This window comes from Arvicanthis niloticus, chromosome 5, assembly GCF_011762505.2.
Source record: "Arvicanthis niloticus isolate mArvNil1 chromosome 5, mArvNil1.pat.X, whole genome shotgun sequence".
Lineage (NCBI taxonomy): Eukaryota > Metazoa > Chordata > Mammalia > Rodentia > Muridae > Arvicanthis > Arvicanthis niloticus.
Window position 1 is genome coordinate 16,660,304 of NC_047662.1, and position 19,778 is coordinate 16,680,081.

Below are 19,778 nucleotides of genomic sequence, written 5' to 3' on the forward strand. Positions count from 1 at the left end.
CGGCTACACAGAGAGACCAAACTAAAAACCCAAACTCTTCCTTAACTTGCTTTTAAGAGTATATTTTGTCCCAGGAACAGGAAAAGAAATGAAGACAATTTAGAACACACATCTTTACCATTAAACTGAAGGAAACACAACAGTCCAATCACAACAGTGTCAGTTCATTTTAAGCACATAGGAACAATACTTCCCCATGCTTTCTTTTTCTTTCTTTCTTTCTTTCTTTCTTTTTTTTTTTTTTTTTGGTTTTTCAAGACAGGGTTTCTCTGTGTAGCCCTGGCTGTCCTGGAACTCACTCTGTAGAACAGGCTGGCCTCGAACTCATAAATCTGCCTGCCTCTGCCTCCCAAGTGCTGGGATTAAAGGTGTGCGCCACCACCGCCCGGCGTATGTGAAATTCTTAAAAAGAGAGGCTAGGTAAAGAATAGAGATCTTGCCAGGCAGTGGTGAAGACTACCTTTAATCCCAGTACTCGAGAGGCAGAGGCAGCAGCAGAGGCAGGCAGATCTTTGTGAATTCAAGACCAACCTGGTTTATAGGGCAAGAACTGTTATACAAAGAAACTGTCTCAAAAAAAGAAAGGAAGAAAAAAAAGAACCTTTAGAAACCTGGCTGGAAAGCTGGCTAAATATGCTCTCAGAGAACCCGGACTTGGTTCCCAGCACCAACACAGTAGCTCAAAACTACCTGTAACTCCAATTCCAGAGCATCCAATGCCCTCTTCAGGCTCCTGAACACATATGATGTAATAAACTCAAATAGGCATACATGGAAACAAAAGTAAAATAAATCTTCTGGTTTTAAATACAAGGGGAGAAGGGGGAAGAAGAATTTAGGCTTAACATGTATAAGGCTTGCTGTTGGACCCCAGCAGTGGGGATGTTAGAGATTTGCATAATACAGTGTAAGATTACCCTTTCATTTGGTGCTTGTCCTGGCAGCAAAAACCTGTAATCTTGCAGAAGACCAATTCAAAGTCATCCTTGACTAACAGGGAGCTCAAGGTCATTCAACTTGTGCCTCATCATGAACTCCACCCTGACCCCAAGACTACAAGAGCCACATATGCTAATGAAGCCAACGAATTACACTGAAGTCATAATGCCACATAAGAAGGCTAACTTTTACAATATTTTAAAATTAGTGAAGAACCAAAGCAGTAGTATTTATTTGAAGTTTATTTTAGGTATGAAAAGTGGTACATATGAGGTGCTTAGCTGTACAGACAAAACTTGAGAGTAATTTTTAATAAAAATTCTGAGTATTTTCTAATGACTTTATTTTAGATGTGCATATGTGTGTGTATATGTGATGTACACAGGCTACCCACAGAGGGCATCTGGCTCCTGTGTATGTGTAATGTACACATCACAATGGAGCTGTATTTACAGAGAGTCATGAGCTGATTGTTAATGTGGGTGCTGAGAATGGAATTCAAGTCCTCTGTTGAGAGCAGCAAATGTTCTTAACTGCTAAATCACCTCTCCAGCCCCTCGATATGAGTTTTTAACAACAAACGTGCCAGCACCAAGGAGGAAGCAACAGGTGGATCTTTGAGTTCAAAGTCAGCCTTGTCTACAGGGCAATTTCTAGGACAGCCAGAGCTACACTGAGAAACCCTGTCTCGGGAGTGGGGGTGCTCATCAAATTTAATTATAGCAGAAAAACATGTGTGTCATGTGACGAATCTCCTTTAAGAAGCAAAGCAGGAATTCTAATGTCTGGACAAAATAAGCTATTTTGAAATAAGGAAAGAATGAAATAAGGAAAAGATGAAGAGTTGAAATGAGTTGAAATGCTTGAAAAAACAACTTGCCTTAATGGCCTCAGTTAAGATTGCATCCATCTTGGGCCGTGGGGAGGAAGCCATCGGTGTTTGTTTCTGGGCCCTGGCTAGCTGGCTGGCAGAGAGAGTAGCCCAGGCAGGGATTGTTTTTTTCACTTTCTTCTCCTTTTCTTTAGACTGATCCTTCTCACTTAAAAACAAGGTTTTCATTAAACAAGATGAACTCTTCAAAAGAGGCACAGTTAACATGTATTCAAGAATATCCCACATTTGCATTCTACACCAAAAGACTATATATACTTTAGGGGTAAACACCTTCTGTACTGAACACGCACAACTTTCTTTCTTATTATTAGTCACTAAGTAACACAGCACAGCAACTGTATACAAAGTACTCACACTGTATCAGGTATTGGCAGTGTAAGTAGCTCAGATGTAAAGGAGGATGCATCTAACTTACATGTAACACTACACCAACTTATAGGAAGGACTTCAGCACCCACAGATCTTGGTGCTATAGGGGTCCTACAACCAATGGCCCTCTAGTATCAAAAGACAGTCATAAAAAGAAAAAAGAAAAGGCTACAGAGGGAGAGCCCGGTTTAGAGGCTGTAGTCCCAGCACTCAGGAAGCACAATGACCCTAGGTTCGAGGTTAAACTAGCCTAGGCTCAAGTTCCAGAACAGCAACAGCTACAAAATAAAGCCTTGAGGAGAAAAGATTTATTTATTTATTTATTTATTTATTTATTTACATTGAGGTGATATATAAAACAAGCAAAAATTTACAAAATGTAACATTAAAACCTTCCTGGTACTATAATTAATCAAGCAGGCCCTCTTAGATAACGAGCTAGAAAGACGGTTCTCTCGGGCACAACAAAGGGCAGTCACGTTAACTTTCCCTAAAACCAAAGTGAAAATTCTGGCTGGAGAGACAGCTCAGCAGTAAGAAAGAGCATGGCTGTTCTTCCAGTACACGTAAAACGGCTCACAGCCATCTCAAGGGATCCAACACCCTCTTCTGGCTTCCATGGCACCAGCATGCACAATGCACAAACAGGCAAGCAAAATACCCATACATATAAAAATAATAAAAATTAATAATCATGACAACAGATGCAATAGGATATGGGGAAAGAATGTTAAGTCACAATTATGTCTCAGCACTGAAACAGTAAAACAACATCAACTACCTTTAAGGTAAAGAATAAAAAATTTGGCCAGGCAGTGGTGGTACACGCCTTTAATCCTAGCACTTGGGAAGATAGATGCAGGCAGATCTCTGAGTTTGAGGTTAGCCTGGTCTACAGAGTGAGTTCCAGAACAGACAGGGCTACACAGAGAAACCCTGTCTCAAAATAAAATAAAATAAAATAAAATAAAGAATGAAAAAAATTTGAAGCTAGAGATGTTATAAAATTCATTTAAAGTAGTAACAGGAATCCACTTACCTACCACAAGCATTGAAATACTAAAAAATATGGCATAGCCAATAAAAAGCACAGATCTTACTCTTAATGGGAAGAAAAGATGTCCTAAGTAATACACATGACTACATATTACTAGCTGTCCTCAATTGCTCTCCAGTTTTCTTTTTAAAAGGAAGCCAGGCATGGTGACAAATACAGGTAACTCAGCACCAGAGATGTAGACACATGGGGACTCTCATTGTAAGTTTGAAGCCAGCAGGGTCTACATAGTGAGTCTAAGTTAGCCAGTACTACACAGTAAGACCTGCTCAAATGTGTCTGTCCCCTCTTCGCTCAAGGAAAAAAACAAAACAAGTTAAACAGCCACCTTCATACACAGATCTAAGTAAACCGTCAACTGCAAGTCTTACCTGCAGAGCTCACTCCCTCACCCATACAGAGCTCATGCTGCTGACTAACCAAGTATTCTAATAGGCAATAGAAACAGCCCACTGTTGGCACGGAGGCAGGAACAAATGGTAAAGTGTCTTTCAAGTCAGGCTTCTGTAGTTACCCTTTCTTATTGAGATTCTATCAAAGCTTAAAGTATCAAATGTTCCTTTGATGAATTCTAAGCAGGAAAACATACTCCAAAGCAAACAGGAAGCACTTACTCAGATACCGTCCAACCAACCCCACAACGTCTAACTGGTATAAATGTGCAGAAGGAAACTTTTTCAAACAGTAACTGTAAGAAGTAAACCCAAACTGTAAACCCCTAGCATAGACGGGTGTTCTGGTACACTCACACAGTCCGTGATCAGTCTTTCCATACAGCCTTCAATTATCAACAGCAAGGAAGCAGGACTGCTTACTCTTTTTTGGTTTCCTCAGCAGACTTGTTCTCTTCCTTCTCTCCACTCTCAGGCTCCCCCTTGGGCGGCTCTGCCTCACTGGATGTAGCAGGTGGGGTCTCATTCTCTTGTTCTTCTACAGTAGAGATAGATTCCTCTGAACTTCCATCTGGTTCTAAAACATCAAGTGAGCATCAAGTAGATACATTAGAACACCCCCCCCCAAGTCAATAAAGTAAAAAACATGTTACTTAACAGACCTGCCAACTGTTCAAATTAAAAGATGCATTCTAATATGAATCACCACATGGCTTTGGAGTATGAGTGCTACTTACCACTGCACTACCTGGCCTGCCAACTGTCTTCCATGGTGTTAAATCATTCGAGTGTTTACCCAGACCACTGTATGAGAAATACCCAACAGTGCATGACCGGCTATGATGGCACACATGGTAATCCCAGCACTTGGTAGGTAGAAGTGAAGACATGAGTTCAAGGGTTCAAGGTCACACTTGTCTACTCAGCAAGTTCCTGAGCTTGCTGTGTTAAGCTCAAACTCTTGTCTCAAGAAAGAAAAACAGTTTTAAAAGAAGTAGAGCCTAGGGGGCTGGAGAGACCTCTCAGCGGTTAAGAGCACTAACTGCTCTTCCAGAGGTCCGGAGTTCAATTCCCAGCAAACACATGGTGGCTTACAACCATCTGTAGTGTGATCTGATGCCCTCTTATGTGTGTCTGAAGGCAGCTGCAATATACTCATATAAATAAAATAAATAAATCTTAAAAAAAAAAAAAAAAAGTAGAGCCTAAAATTTGGACATAATTTCTGAAGATTTGTCATTTCTTCTGAGTGACCCAAGAATATAAGAAGTCTTGTGTGGCAGTTTAGGGGATGGTGTCATGCTATAGTCCTGACTGGCCTCAGATTGAAAGCCACCCTTCAGTCTTCACAGTCTACATCATTCTGCCACATGCCTGTGACCTGAGGCTATGAGGGATACACTGGTGATCAGCTTACTGCCCACACTAATGTTCAAACTCTTGACTTCACACTCCCCTCTCTCTAGGCATGGATGCCTAAATTGACTACAGCACGTAAGGACTTTGAGACAAAGAAAAAGCCCTGACAGGGAGAGAGAATGGTGGTGTGCTAATCCTGCAAACCCAAGCTATGCAAGGAGAAGATAAAATGAAAGGGGTAAAGAGAGAAGAAGAAAGTCACAAAACAAAGACTAACAGGGAGAAAGGCTAGAAGGCTAGAAATGGCAGGAAGGAAACCATTCTGCGGGCTGACAGATTGATTCTGTCTCCACTCCTTGTACCTACCTGAGTGGCTCATCTCTTCCCTGCTAAGGCAAACCACACCCAGTGTTGGATAACCCAGATATTTCTCTATGGCCTCCTGGTGATTCCACTGCCCATCCTGAAGACCCAAGCCATCCTGAATTCCAGAGACATCTCTCCCAGGACACTTATGTCAAAAATGTCACACCAGTTGCTTCTCATTGATGCTTTTAATTCCAGGAACATTACACTTCACTTTCCAAAGGGCTTCAAAGAGAAAATGCACTCTTCCATTACCATGAGGTCCAGCACAAGACACAAACAGCTCCCTCCCTTCAAACGTTTTTTTAACACTTCACTATGAACATGAGAATAACTAAGCTCAAAAAGATTTCTGGAGTACTTCACATTGGAGTGGTTTTGTTGTTTTAAAATGTGGCTGCTTTACTTTACCTGGTTTTTCTTCCTCCCCTTCAGCAAGTTTGCTTTTGGGCGGAGTTTCCCGGGTAGAATTCACAGCTCGACGACGTATAGGCATGGTGCTATCTTCTGCTTTCTAAGAAAAAAGATGCCCATAATCACACAAGCATAAAGAGTTCTCTTCTGTCTCTCTCAAGGGACCTAACTGGGTGTCAAAGATGTGGGAGAATTCTTCAAGTCAACTCCAGGATCTGATACAAATTACTTTTAACAAGGTATTTTTTAAGTGAAACATGATTATTAAAATATTCAAAATATTTTAGATAGAACTTCAAATTGAAAGTTATAGGTAATTTGGAATCAACTTAGAAGGCTGAAAGCTTTATAAGGAATTTGAGGGGAAAGGGAAAAGGAATTTGAGATGAAAAGAACTCTGTATCTATGCAGAGCCTGCAGTCAGGGGTTGATCCAAGAGTAAGCTTCAAGAATGCATCAGCCCCTACCTCACCTAACTTGTCCGCGCTGATCAGCTGAGCTCCTACTATAAGTGGGAGTGCCTTAGGATGGAGGAGTTCACCTTGAGACATATCAGTTGCCATTTAAAATAATTTCTAGGCCTGAATACTGGTGAAACTCTGAAGCCTCTGCTGTTAATCCTAATGGCTTCAGTGTGGTGAAGAGTCAACCTAAAGCATAGAAAAGACTTGGTGTGAAGATCAACAGAAACAAAACTAAACTAAAACATCTAAATTCAATATTCCAAAGAGAATTAATATAATGATAAAACTTAAGTTACAGATGACTTAGTTATCACTAAAAAAAAAAAAACAACAACAACAACAAAAGACAACATTATCAACATATAACAATAAAGCAAGGCTAAGAGGAACGCGTAAGCCACAGCAGCTTTGCAGTTTCCACGGGAACAAAAGCAGCAAGGACAACATGGGCTGAGGAACCTAACTCCAATCCCTCTGCCACTATCTGGAATTCAGGCAGGAGAATAGGGCAGGTCCAGCCAAGGATCCCTTTTCTATGACTTGTGGTTATCATTTAAATGGGGTCAAGAAAAGTAACACAAGTTTTAACTCCAATAGAAAAGTAAATTTTTTTCCTCATTAAAGGGAAAATCAAAGTGTAAAACTACTACTGAGGACGCAGCACTGAAGGACTCCAGAGCCAGGGAGATGAGTTAAGATCACCACCTAGAAGAAGTGTCCATCCACAGCTTTGTCCCAGCGTGATGTAAGGTAATGCAGACAGTAAGAAGGCATAGTCAAATAGCTACGATAAGTGACATGGTGCTACATGCCTGTAACCCTAGAACTCAGGAAGCTGAGGCAGGAGAGGACACGATCTCAATTCTGAACTTTAGGTCATCCTGAGCTAAAGAATTAGCTCTTTTCTTAACAAGTGAGCAAACAAACAAGGACCCACAAATAAATAAACCTCATGTAGTCACCGAAATTTACCTGATCATCAACATTCCTGTGTCCTTAAAAAGAAAAACAAAAAACACTAGAGGGGGCCTGTTCAGCTGATAAAGTGTCATGTAAGCATGTGGACCTGCGGTGTTCAGATTCTGAACATACATGTAAAAGCTGCATGTGGCAGTGCTCATCTATAACCTCAGCCCTGGAATAGAGCCCCAAAGCTCACCAGCTAACCAGTGTAGGGGAAATGACGAAGCCCAGGCTTGGTGTGAGACTTTGTCTCACAATATAAGATGGAGAGCATCTGAGGAAGACTCCTGTCTGTGACCTCTGGCCTCCACACTTGTACACGTATGTGTAAGCGATACATATAATGTAAATCTAGGACCCTGATATTCTGCAATAAAATTAGTAGATGAAAATGGCTATTTATTAGGTCTCTGTGCTAACGAGCAATTAACAAAGATGGGGAATAATTAACTTAATTTCTACTTTAATCTTTTAGACATTTAAGACCTTTTAGCATGTCATGTAATGGTCCCAGGCCACAACAAACTAGGGTAAAACTTGAAAACATCAAACAGAGTGCTTTCGGCCAGAGAAAATCTTCTGGAAACAAAGTGACGATTCTACACTTCTGTTATCAGTTGCAAAGACAGCTGAAGGAATGCAGCTGGGACAGTGCACTCAACGGTAACCCAGCACTACAGGAGGCTGAGAGAAGATGATCAGGAATGAAGATCACCCCAGTCGTTCCTCAGTCTGCCCACTCAGATTGCCCCCCCCCCCAAAATCTCATTGACAACAGCAAATTAGAAATAGCTACAAATATTTCAAATTCTTGACAGTCACACAACCAATGTAAAACATGCTAAGTCTAGTGTTGCATTCATTTAACCTCAGCACTAGGGGTAAAGGGAGGCAAAGGCAGAGAGATCTCTGAGTGTAAAACCAACCTGGCCTGCACAAATGAGTTCCAGGACAGCCAGGGCCACACAGAGAAACTCAGTCTCAAACCCTATCCTGCCCCTAAAAAACAAAACAAAACAAAACAAAAAAACAACCCAGGATGGCTCAGGACATGACTTCATTTATTTGCATGAGGATCTCAGTGCAAACAAGTAGTACTTACGTAGTAATGTATTCTCCCTGAAAATAACAAGGAAAAGGAAATGAAAGGTGCTATTTCCCCAGGCAAACACCATATAGAAGTAAACCATTATGATCACATCATCCTTTGGAAAGTGACACTGCTGAGGAATTCTTCCTAACCTACAATAACACTAGGTGGGAGAGCATACTAACACACACACTCATGTGCACATGCACACAGCCCCTGAGACCCTCAGGAGACAAAGGTACTTACAGACAGACAAGTCTGATCACCTGAATTTGACCCCTGCTATCCACAGGGTAGAGTTATGAGAACCAACTTCTCAAGGTTGTCTTCTGACTTCAGCACAAGCATGGTGGTGAGCACATGCTCCACACTCTCCACCCCAAATAAATGCATGTAATAAAAACTACCTATAGTTATTTAGGGAAAATATTTTAAAATGTCTGCCTCAGTTCTGAATCTATTTACTAAAGACCACAGAATGCCAACCCATAGCATTTTTTTGGCCTTCTGTAATAGGCTTAGTGGGTTGTTAAACTCACTTTTTGTTTGAAACATAGTTTCACTATGTAGTCCTGGCTGTCCAGGAAATATGTAGACAAGGCTGTCCTCAAACCCACAGAGAGCCACCTGCCTGTCTCCCAAGTGCTGGGATTAAAGTCGTGTGCCACTATGCCCAGCTTAAATTCACTCTTCATTAACAGCTAACAGAGCCACATGGATGGGCAGCCAGGACTGCCCTAACATTATCAGTGTGCCTTGTAACAGATTGTTACAACACTCTGAATGATGAGAACTTTCAACCAGCTGTATTAGCTCCCTGGCCAGGATATTTTTGGGAGGAATGAGGCTCAGGGAGGCCTTAAGTAGCCTGGGTTGGCATCAAAGCTTGGTATGTAGCAGAGCACGACTGAGTTCTTAGCCCGCCTCCCCAGTGCTGGCATTACAGCTGCACACCACTGTGGACATGGATAGGGTTTGTTTGTTTGTTTTTTTCTACTGAGTCACAGATACAAACTAGGTGCCTAAAAGATAGCAAGGTCAGAATGAGAGTTCAACAAATATTTATTAAAGAACGAAAATGGTTCTTTAACCTGAATTCATATGGTGTGGAAACCAAAATATATTTTCACTTAGGGTTTATAAAGTTCTCCTATGGCCACAATTTTTGGGTTCTTTTTATCTGGATGCTAGAATAGTAACATGACTTACTTTTGACAAGGGAGATGCCTAAATTGTTTTATTATAGGCAATAAAATCTTGCAGAAGTAGAAAGCTCAATTTCATGGTTGTACTTTATTCCATTAGAATAGGTCTGGGGCTACAGCATGTATTTCAAATTACTGCTATTCTTTAGAATCAGCGTGTTTTTTTTTGTTTTGTTTTTTAGCAAGGGTGCCAGAATTTTATAAGTCACCATAAACTCCATGTAATATACATACTTTCTAATGTCATTAATAAACCACTAAATACCTCACATAGCTCCCAGGTTTAGTTTCCTCACTCAGATAATGCATCGTGATTGCTGGCAACTTTCCCATCTCATTAATTAGCATGTCGTGATGTCTATGTGATGTCTATCGTGGCCGGGGATAGAAGCCGATCAAACACAGCTCCAGCCACTCCAGTTAAGTCAGCTTTCAGTTGTCCACCTCTTAAGTACGAAAACTAGGGCCAAGAACCTCAATCTTAACGCTAATACAAGTGAACTCTCAGGTGACAGTTCACACTAGCACACCCGGCCCCCCAGCACTCACACACAGGAGGCTGAGGAGGAGCAGAGTCCCAAGGAAGCATTAGGGAGACTGCCTCAAAAACAAAACAAAATCTGTGATCAGCTTTGAACAAATTACTCTGAAACCGAAAGAGGTACGAGGAATTGAAAAAGCTTGTGGCAGTTTTATATGGCCTATGCTGATGACGATAAAATTGAAGATTAAAAAAACAACAACAACAACAACAACTTTAAACGCTTTTCTAATAGCGTCTGGGCCTTTCGGCTAAGATCAAATGCAAAATGACTCTAGCCACATTTCATGTCTAAGATGCTTGCGCATGAGGTCTAGGTCTAATAAGACTCGTTCTCCAAAGCAATGGACAGAGAAGTGCAGGAAGCAACCTGGGGGGAAGTCATGCATGAGCACTTCTGCATGTGCGGGAGGGTTTAGCTTCAAGGACGTTAAGGAAGACTGACTGGTTAAGTCTAAACCATCTCGGGCCTGGGCTGCCACTGACAATCCTGCGTCGGCCTAGGGAGCGCCGCTGGGCTGAGGGAGGCGTAGGCTCGCGGGAACATAGAAGCGCAAGGCCGTCAGGGTAGCGGCGGCGGCGGCGACAGCAACGAAGCGACAGTGCCCAAAGGCTGAGCATCGCCTGAAAGAGCAGCCAAGACAAAGGCGCGAGCGGCCGCGCGACAGAGCCGTGGCGGCGGAAACGCAGAGCTGGCGGAGCGGGGGGCCGAGACGGGCTCGGGGCTGCTGAGGGTGGCAGCGGAGGTTCGGCGCCGGGACCGCTCCGCGCTCCGGTCCGCGGGGACGCGGCGGCGACCTGCGGGGCCTCAGCTCCGCACACTCACCACTGGGAACTCCGTAATGGCGGCCACGGCGGCGGCGGGGGCGGAGAACCCGGGGGGGCGGGCCCGCCGCAGCCAGTCACTACCGCCGGCATCTTTCGAACCGGCTTGAAGACAGTTGACAGTAGGCCGAGTGGAGGGCGCGGCGGAAGTCGGGCCACGGGCCTCGGAGCATGCGCGAGCCCGCAGCCAATAGGGCTCTGCGGCGCACGACGGAGCATGCGCACTGAGACTCGGGGGGGGGAACACGACCAGGGAAGAGCCGCCCCTCCTCCCCAAGTCCAAACAAAACAAGGGCGGGAGCGCGCACCGCAGGGCCCAGGAGGCCCGCGCGCCAGGGGCAGGGGGCAGGTGGCGGGCGCGACGCGAGGGGGCGCAGCGGCCGTGGCGAACGGACAAAAGCCTCCGGCTTTCGGTCCCCGCGTCCCGCCTCTTGCGCCCGGGCAGCGGCGTCAGCGCCCAGGCCGGTGGCCTCCGCCACTCGCTCGCGGAGCCCGCGCCCACTCCCTGCGCGCCGGGTCCGTCCCGCGTTACCTCTGAGCTCCGGCGCCCGCGTCCCGTACGGCCTCTCAGCGTTGCCGCGGACCACCGATCGCCGACTCCGACACGGCTGTCCTCCAGGCCGGGCACCGAGCTCTGCCGCCCCGCCCCCCTGCCCGCGGCCTCGCGCGCGCGCCCCCGCGCCGGCCCCGCCCCCGCGCGCTCCCGTGAAGTGGGTCCCCGGCGGGCGCGCAGGGGCGCGACAGGGCGCTCGGGGGACGGCGGGCGTCGCAAGGCAGAGTGCGGCTGGGAGCTAGCTTCCTGGCTGCGTCCTGCGTGCTTGGCGCGTTCTCTGTCCCTGATCCCGAGGCCTTCGTGCTTGGGGTTCCAGCCTCTCTTTAGCCCTGGAAGACGGCGCTTAACAACAGCAGCCACTTCCTGAGTCTACACGGAATTGGCAGGGTAGTGAGCAAGGACTGGTCATACAAGGCCTGGAAGATGCTTTTCTCCATCGTGAGCCTGTCTGCCGCTTCTTGATTTGCATACACAGACAGCTCCTCCCCTCCCCCGCTCCCCCCCCAAAAAAACCCCACGGGATTAGGCTTTATTTGGCGCTTTACTTTGAGATCTGCCTGTTCATGTAATTTACACATCACTGCCTTTGAAAACTAATTCTTGGGGCTGGAGAAGTAGTTCAGTTGTTAGGAGTCCGTGTCTAGTATGAAGAAAGCCCTGGGTTCATTCGCCAGTGTGATGACGCAAGCGGCTCGAAATTGCAAGGCCACTTTGGGTAGGTAACCAACCTGAGGCCAGCTTGGAATGCATGAGACCCTGTGTAAAGAAGAAAAGGAAATAAAGGATTGCAGGTGTAATTCTTAAAAGCCACTTTGGAAAAATTCAGTCTGTCTAAAGTAGCCGGAGCCTTGTGGGTATGGAGCTGGTGCATGCCTTGCACCGAAGCTCACCCACCGTGGATCAGTTCTCAGCTGCAGGTCAATCTAAGGGCTCATTTAGGAAACCAGTTAGGCTTTCTGTCCTCTCAACCTGCCGTTAGCTTTCCCAGCCATAGTGGCTGAAACTCCAACAGTTCTAAGTAGATTAAATAAATCACCCCACCAAAAATTCCTCACTGGTAATCGTCAGCACTGGTGACAATACCAATTCCCTGGAACACTGGTGTCATAGTCAAGCTCTTCAAAAGGGATTTATGGGGAGGATATGAGAGGATTTGTAGTGGAGGGGACATGATCAAATATGTTGTATGAAAAAAATTTTAAATATTAAAGTGTTTTTTATCTTTTTGAGGACTTCCATTTTAATGATTCTGTTGCTTTTAAAACCATCCTTTAAGGGGTGTGTGTGTGTGTGTGTGTGTGTGTGTGTGTGTGTGTGTGTGCGCGCGCGCGTGCGCGCACCTGTTTGTATGTGTACCAGGTGTGTGCAGATGTCTGAGGATTGTCTGCACTCCTGGGAATTGAATTAGACGGTTGTAAGCTGTCTAATGTGGGTGCTGGGAATCAAACCGAGCTCCTCTACAAGAACAAGGGACCTCAGCCACTGAGACCTCTGTCCCCATCCCACTTTTATGTATTGATACAATTGCAAACTTGCTACATTTGGTGTGTGTCAGTGTTTGAAACAAGATCTCTCTATGTAGTCTTGCCTGTTGGCTGGCAACAGCCGGGTGTGCCCGACTCACTGTAATAGGGGCTGCTTGACCCCTTCCCCCACCCCCCACCCCCCACCCCACCCCCGCCTTGCTCTCTTGCTCTGTTCTCTTGGTCCTGCTCCCTCTCTCCCCATTCCCCTCCCCGTTCTGTTCTCTCAAGTCATGGCCAGCCTCTCTACCTCTCTCTCTACCTCTCTCTCTCTCTCTCTCTCTCTCTCTCTCTCTCTCTCTCTCTCTCTCTCTCTCTCTGCCTTTCCCTCAACTCCCCTCTTCATGCCCTGAATAAACTCTGTTCTATACTGTACCTGCCTCATGACTGGTCCCTCTGGGAAGGGATGCCTCACCATGGGCCCACGGAGGCACCCCCTTATCCACACTAGACCTAGCCTCCACCAAACATATCCCTAGTTTCTCTTTATTTTTATAAAACACAGCATTGCCTGGCCTGGTGCTTACTGTGTAGACCAGAGTGACCTCAAAGCCACCAAGATTTACCTGCTACTTATACATTTTTAAGTCCTACCTCATGCAAGATAATCCCAATAAGAGTTGGGAGACATCCTCCTCACAGATTTTTGCCTAAGATTTTTTTCAAATTGTACTCTGTTTAAAAGAAAGCAAAATGATAGAACAAAAATTTCAAGAACATAAAACCAAGTACTTGCCAAAAACTGAGTTGTAGGTTTCAAGAAAGTACTTGGAACCTGGTATGATGGTGCACCCTTTTTTTTTTTTTTTTTTTTTTTTTTTTTTTTTTTGGTTTTTCGAGACAGGGTTTCTCTGTGTAGCCTTGGCTGTCCTGGAACTCAGAAATCCGCCTGTCTCTGCCTCCCAAGTGCTGGGATTAAAGGCGTATTCAGAAGGTAGAATGGGGCAGATCTCTCTAAGTTCAAGGATAGCCTTGTCTACTTAATGAGTTCCAGGACACCCATGGCCATGTAGAGAGACCCTGTCTTGGAAAATAAAACCCTGAGAAAGTCACTATATCTAGATTTCAACAAAAGCTAAGTAATGTATATTTATCTTAGCATACAGCAAGTTTTGCAGAATCCACAGCCTATTGTTAAGGCAATAATGGGTTTTTTCTCCCACCCAAGTCCTCAGATGTAGACCTGTATGGCACATAAGTCTGTTGGACTAAAACTTCACGTTTGTATAGGAAAGGGGGTATTTGGAGTCAGGCATGAAGATGGATAAAGTTGTAGTAACTGCTCACTGACTCAGAGTTCCAGCCCAGCGCCCAGGGGTGCAGTCACAAGGCTGAGCATGGAACATTTTACCGTCTTACTCAGGGCTTATATTTACTAGGGGAACTTTGAAGAATAAACCTTGGTTGGCCAGTAGGGAGAGGTTTCTGTTTCCGATAGAGTGGGCTCATTTCTTTCTGAGAGTCGTGGCTGCAGGATTGCAGCTTCAGGCTTGGGTCCCTTCAGAGTGTTCAGTATGAATGAGGCTGGGATTGGCAGTGTGTCACTTGATTTTCCTGATGTCCAGCCAGAAGACTGGACAGTGACTCTCAAATCTTACTGGAGCTTGAGATGGGAAAGTAACAGAAGTGACCATTCATATCTCTCTAGAAAAAAGAAATGGAGGCTGGGGAAAAGGGTCCATAGGATTTTTCTGTTATCATTTGTGATATCACTGACGCCAAGATAAGCGGCATCCCCAGACACCCTTCCCTCTTCATTATACATTCTCTGTTTACTGGTGGCAATGGTTATAACTCCTTTTTAGCACAGTAATCAACTTTGAAAGTTTTTCTCAAAACTTTTGTATACCAGGGTTAGGGATGTATATAGCTCAGTGGTAGACTATTTGCCTGGCATGAGAAAGATCCTAGGTTCAATCACTAGTGGGGTAAAGGAATAGACAGAAATATTCAGAATTCTGGAGGCCAGATGAGCTAGCTCAGCTAGTAAAGGAGGTTGCCAGCAAGCTGACAACTTGAGTTGGAGCCCCAGAAACCAATATCGTTGGTGAGAAGGGACTCCCACAACATGTCTTCTGGAGGGCCGGGCAGTGGTGGCGCACGCCTTTAATCCCAGCACTTGGGAGGCAGAGGCAGGCGGATTTCTGAGTTCGAGGCCAGCCTGGTCTACAGAGTGAGTTCCAGGACAGCCAGGACTACACAGAGAAACCCTGTCTCAAAAAACAAAAACAAACAAACAAAAAAGATGTCTTCTGGAGTCCATGTTTGACATATGAACCCCAGTAAATAAAATTATAAATTTCTGAAACACATCTATGCCCAATAGTTTTGGACAAAGCTAAAGTTGGAAAGCCACAGTTGGAGCGTAGCTCTGCAGAATAGTTGCTCCAGTATGTGTGAGGCACTGGGTGCAAAGGGGAAAGAAAAGCTTTCTGAACTAGTGGATAAAAATCAATCAGGTTTTACAGAGTGACATCATCTTATTATGTTGGAGCCCACGGAGCCCACCTGCCTTCCATTTGAGAGCCTGTGACCCAACCTGATGGGTGTCAGCATAATTCATGGTGCAGTAGGACCCATCATGTCCACTGACCTGAGGAGCGTCTAGAAAAACAGACGAGACTTTCCTCCCTCTCACTATAGGGTGTGTGTTTGCTCATGACTTGAGTGTGCTAGGCAAGTTTCAGTCTCTGAGCTACATCCTCAGCTCTAGGATAGACTTTCAGCACAACTCTCTAAATTGTAGCATCTTTGGTGTTGAAGAGTTTACAGTTCAGTCCTCAAGGCAAGAACAGGAGGGATGTTATCAGATATGTCTTAGAATATCCCAAGTTACAGGGCTTAGTCTGACAATTGAGGACCCCCCCCCACACACACACACACTGCACCTCTATCCGCTATCCCATGCCAGAGGTAAAAACCACTGCATTTGAGGAGATGAAGAGCCTGCTTAGCCTGCTGGTTCAGCTAGAGCAGACCTAGTCTTGGTTTCACTGTATAGAGAAAGTGAAAGTGTCCACAAGGCCATCCCTGCTCGATCTTCCATTCATACTTGATAGCTGTTAAGATCAATCTTTGCCGCCGGGCAGTGGTGGTGCACGCCTTTAATCCCAGCACTTGGGAGGCAGAGGCAGGCGGATTTCTGAGTTCGAGGCTAGCCTGGTCTACAGAGTGAGTTCCAGGACAGCCAGGGCTACACAGAGAAACCCTGTCTCGAAAAACCAAAAAAAAAAAAAAAAAAGATCAATCTTTGCCGGGTGGCTCAGCAGCCCACCCGATGATGGGTAACCAGAGACAGTGAGTAGGCTCAGTGACAGGCAGTGTGACCAACTGTCCCCATATATTCACAACTTGGAGGCTGGGAACATGAGTGTCGGTGGTAGGAGGGATGTCTAGGTTTATCTTTTGAGACAGGTTCTCTATGTAGCCCTGGATGTTCTGGAACTATGTAAACCAGGCTGAGCTTGAACTCACAGAGATCCTCCTGCCTCTGCTTCCTGCATGCTGGGATTAAAGGCACATACCACCTTGTCTGGGCCAGACTTTGGGTTTTTAAACCAAGAAAATTCCAGCAAACTGAGTAAGTTGCTTCATCTAACATCTTTGTTCCGTAAATATGGGAGCTGGGGAATCTGAAGCTTCTGGGCAGCGAGGTGGCTCAGTGGGCACAGGCACTTGCTGCCAAGCCTGACAAGCTGAGTTCAGTCCCTGGTGACCCACTTAGTGGGAGGTAAGATCCTAATTCATCCAAATTGTCCTTTGACCTCTGTAACTTATGACACAGCACAAGAACACCTATACCCGCGCACACACAAATGAATGTAATAGTTACTTTTGAAAAAGATTAAGGGTATAGTTTGTTTTTCAGTAATGTTTAAATTTAAGGAAAGCGTGGGTTAGGTATGGTGTCTCATGCCTGTAATACCAATACTCAAGAGGTTGAGACAGGAGAATTGTTACAACTTCAAGGCCAGTCTGGGCTATAGAGAGCAAGGCCCTGTCTCTAAAAAAACAAGTAAATCCAATAATAGAAATGTTTAAAAGTCTGTAATTAGAAATATTGGACCCACTGTGACAGATGGAGGAAAGGTGGAGGAAGGGATGAAGGAACAGAGAGAAGGAGGGACACAGAGAAGGGGGCTGAGACAGACATAAAATTTCAAAGTGTGTCAAGACTGAATACTCAAAGCTGATTTTGGTGTTACATGCTCATCACTCTGGAGGCTGAGGCTGAAGAAGCAGTTAGTTCAAGGTTATCTTAAACTAGATAGCTAGATGATGTCATAAGGAGAAAAATAGAAAAAACAAAGCAACAAAGGCTGACAGTTGTGGCGATACATACTTGCAACCCTTGCACCCAGGAGGTGGGATCGGGAGTGGGAGGCTCAGAGCTGGGGCTAGCCTGGTCTGCATGTCAAGTTGCATGCCTAAGCTACTTAAAGGACTTGATTTCAGAAACAATACCTAAGGGTGTGTGTGTGGCACTGGAGAGCTGGCTCAGTGGTTAAGAATATTTGCTATTAGTCATAGGACCCGAGTTAAGTTCCCAGCACTGCACTTGGTCTGAATACCACTCAGAACTCCAGCTCCAGGGGATCCAATGGCCTCTTCTGGCCTCAGTAAACACCCATACATATTGCATATGTACATAAACAGTACTAAACAATTGTTTAAGTAACAATATTTAAAGTTTATTTATTTATTTTTATAAAAAGGACAGTGTTGTCTGTTGCAGCTGGGGACCAGAGGAAATAGTTCAGTCGGTAGAGTTTGCCTGGCATGCAAGGAGCCCTGAATTGCACATGCTTGTAATCCCACCGGGAAGGTAGAGACAGGAGAATCGGAAGCTCAAGGTCATCCTTGGCCTTGTAGCAAGTTCAAGGCCAGCCTTGGTGTCAGGAGCCATAATGGGACAAGCTAATAATTAGCAGGTGATCATTCTGAAATGGCTTGCCTTAGGTTATTATATAATCTGTGACAAGTGAGCCCTTATTCAGCAAGGCTCTAAAGGACTTATTTTAGGAAAGATTCCTGCTATTGATATACTTTTCCTATTATTATTATTATTATTATTATTATTATTAAACATATGTAACAATCACTAAGCAATAGCACACCCCTTTGTAGCAGATCTCTGCACATCCACGAAGATGTACTGTCTTGTAGTGATGCTATATAGACAAATAGATGACTTCTTAAGTCTTAATGATGATCCTATAAGAATTCCTAAAATTATATCAATGATTATTAAGCTCTTTTATAGTGGGACTGCTATTAGGTCCCTTTCTGATAGTCAAAACTGCGATGAGAACTCTGCCAGTCTTCCAAGTGTCATCAGTTAATTGCTCTTAGATAGTAACCAGACTTTCTCCTACTCAGAGCACATTCCAAGAGGTTGTAAACCAATTAACCAAAGGTCACTAATAGGGAACTAACAATTTATTATAGGTGCTAGGATAGAAGATAAAATATTGCCTGGATTTATCTATACAAAACTTCACTAATTTCTTAGTTATAGTTTTAAACCTTCAGTGAGCCTGTGGAGCTAGACAGGTGATGGATGTTTAGCCAGATAATTACTCCTAATGGATATGCATGTAAACATTCTCTGTTGTAAACTTCTATTTCAATTTATGATTTGATTTTTGGTGTGAACTTGTGATGAACTTTGTAACATGTGACCATGTGTTCTGAAAGATGTTTAAGTACTGAGGACAAAGAGATGAGAGTTAGTTAGAATAGGCAGATAGAATAGAGATAGAATAGGATTTTTTACCTTTCCCCATTTAGAGTAGTATATAGAATAGAAATTTTCCCTTTTCCCAAATAGAAGTTTTCCTTGTCCCCACTTAAGACCTTTCCTCTTTTCCCCTTAGATAGCTTCATAGGAAACTGTTAACAACTTAGTATCCCTTCCCTAGCCGTGTGCATCAAGAGCCTTTACCTGCAGAACCACCCTGCCAGGCCTCTCTCTCTCTCTCTCTCTCTCTCTCTCTCTCTCTCTCTCTCTCTCTCTCTCTCTCTCTCAAGACAGGGTTTCTCTGTGTAGTCCTGGCTGTCCTGGTGTTCACTCTGTAGACCAGGCTGGCCTCGAATTTAGAAATCCACCTGCCTGTCTCTGCCTCCCAAGTGCTGGGATTTAAAGGCGTGCGCCACTGCTGCCCGGCCCAGACTACACTCTTAAACTAACTATTTTCAGTCCATTGGGTTTTATGGCAAACCTCCCCCCCCCCCATCCCCCTGCAATAAGTGATTTGAAAAGGACACTAACCAGTAAGAGGTGAAGAGGAAACTTCTGGTTTCTTAGGAATGTCAGTTATGTCGAAGGATGGTTTGCTGGGGCACACAGGTGAAAGGATGTTTTGCTGAAGCAGACACAGGTGAAAGGATGAGTGATGTTTGGAAGGAATATAAATATGAGCATAGAATGGTAGGAGCTTGAGCATTGGTTTGGTTTGGTTTGATTTGCTCTGCCCTGCCTCACTATTCTTTGCTGACTGGCAGGCAGGCAGGCAGGCAGGCAGGCAGGCAGGCAGGCAGGCAGGCAGGCAGGCATGTATTGGTTTGCCTTACATTGTGTTGTGTTGTTAATTGTGGTGATGTCATAGACACTCAGCAGAGAACATCTTATGAGGTTCCTATGGCTTCTTGCCACTTCTGAGGTGGACTCCGGCCAGTTGGTGAACCTCACAGTTTCTTCTGGATTGAACTGCCCTTGCTAATTAGTGAGTGGTGTCTGCTGAGTGGACTGGACTGTAGCTGCTGGTTCATGTTGGTGTTTTGCTAGAGGACTGGACTGTTGATACCTGAGAATGAAAATTAC

General features: G+C 44.7%; 1 protein-coding gene across 5 annotated transcripts in view; it reads right to left on the reverse strand.

The window, feature by feature from the left end:
• Hp1bp3 (heterochromatin protein 1 binding protein 3) overlaps positions 1-11,546 on the reverse strand; it is a 28,305-nt gene extending 16,759 nt beyond the window's left edge. The window contains exons 1-5 of one of the 5 annotated variants that reach the window (XM_034501935.2): positions 11,412-11,546; positions 6,259-6,441; positions 5,789-5,891; positions 4,076-4,229; positions 1,820-1,979 (exon numbers count right to left, since the gene is read on the reverse strand). In XM_034501935.2, coding sequence (XP_034357826.1) covers positions 1,820-1,979; positions 4,076-4,229; positions 5,789-5,891; positions 6,259-6,354 — 513 coding nt within the window. In that variant the 5' untranslated portion in view covers positions 6,355-6,441; positions 11,412-11,546. Of the gene's footprint in view, positions 1-1,819; positions 1,980-4,075; positions 4,230-5,788; positions 5,892-6,258; positions 6,442-10,880; positions 11,040-11,411 lie in introns of those variants that run through there. The other 4 variants (XM_034501936.2, XM_034501937.2, XM_034501938.2 and 1 more) reach the window with 4 other exon arrangements.
• Between the last annotated feature and the right edge of the window lie 8,232 nt (positions 11,547-19,778).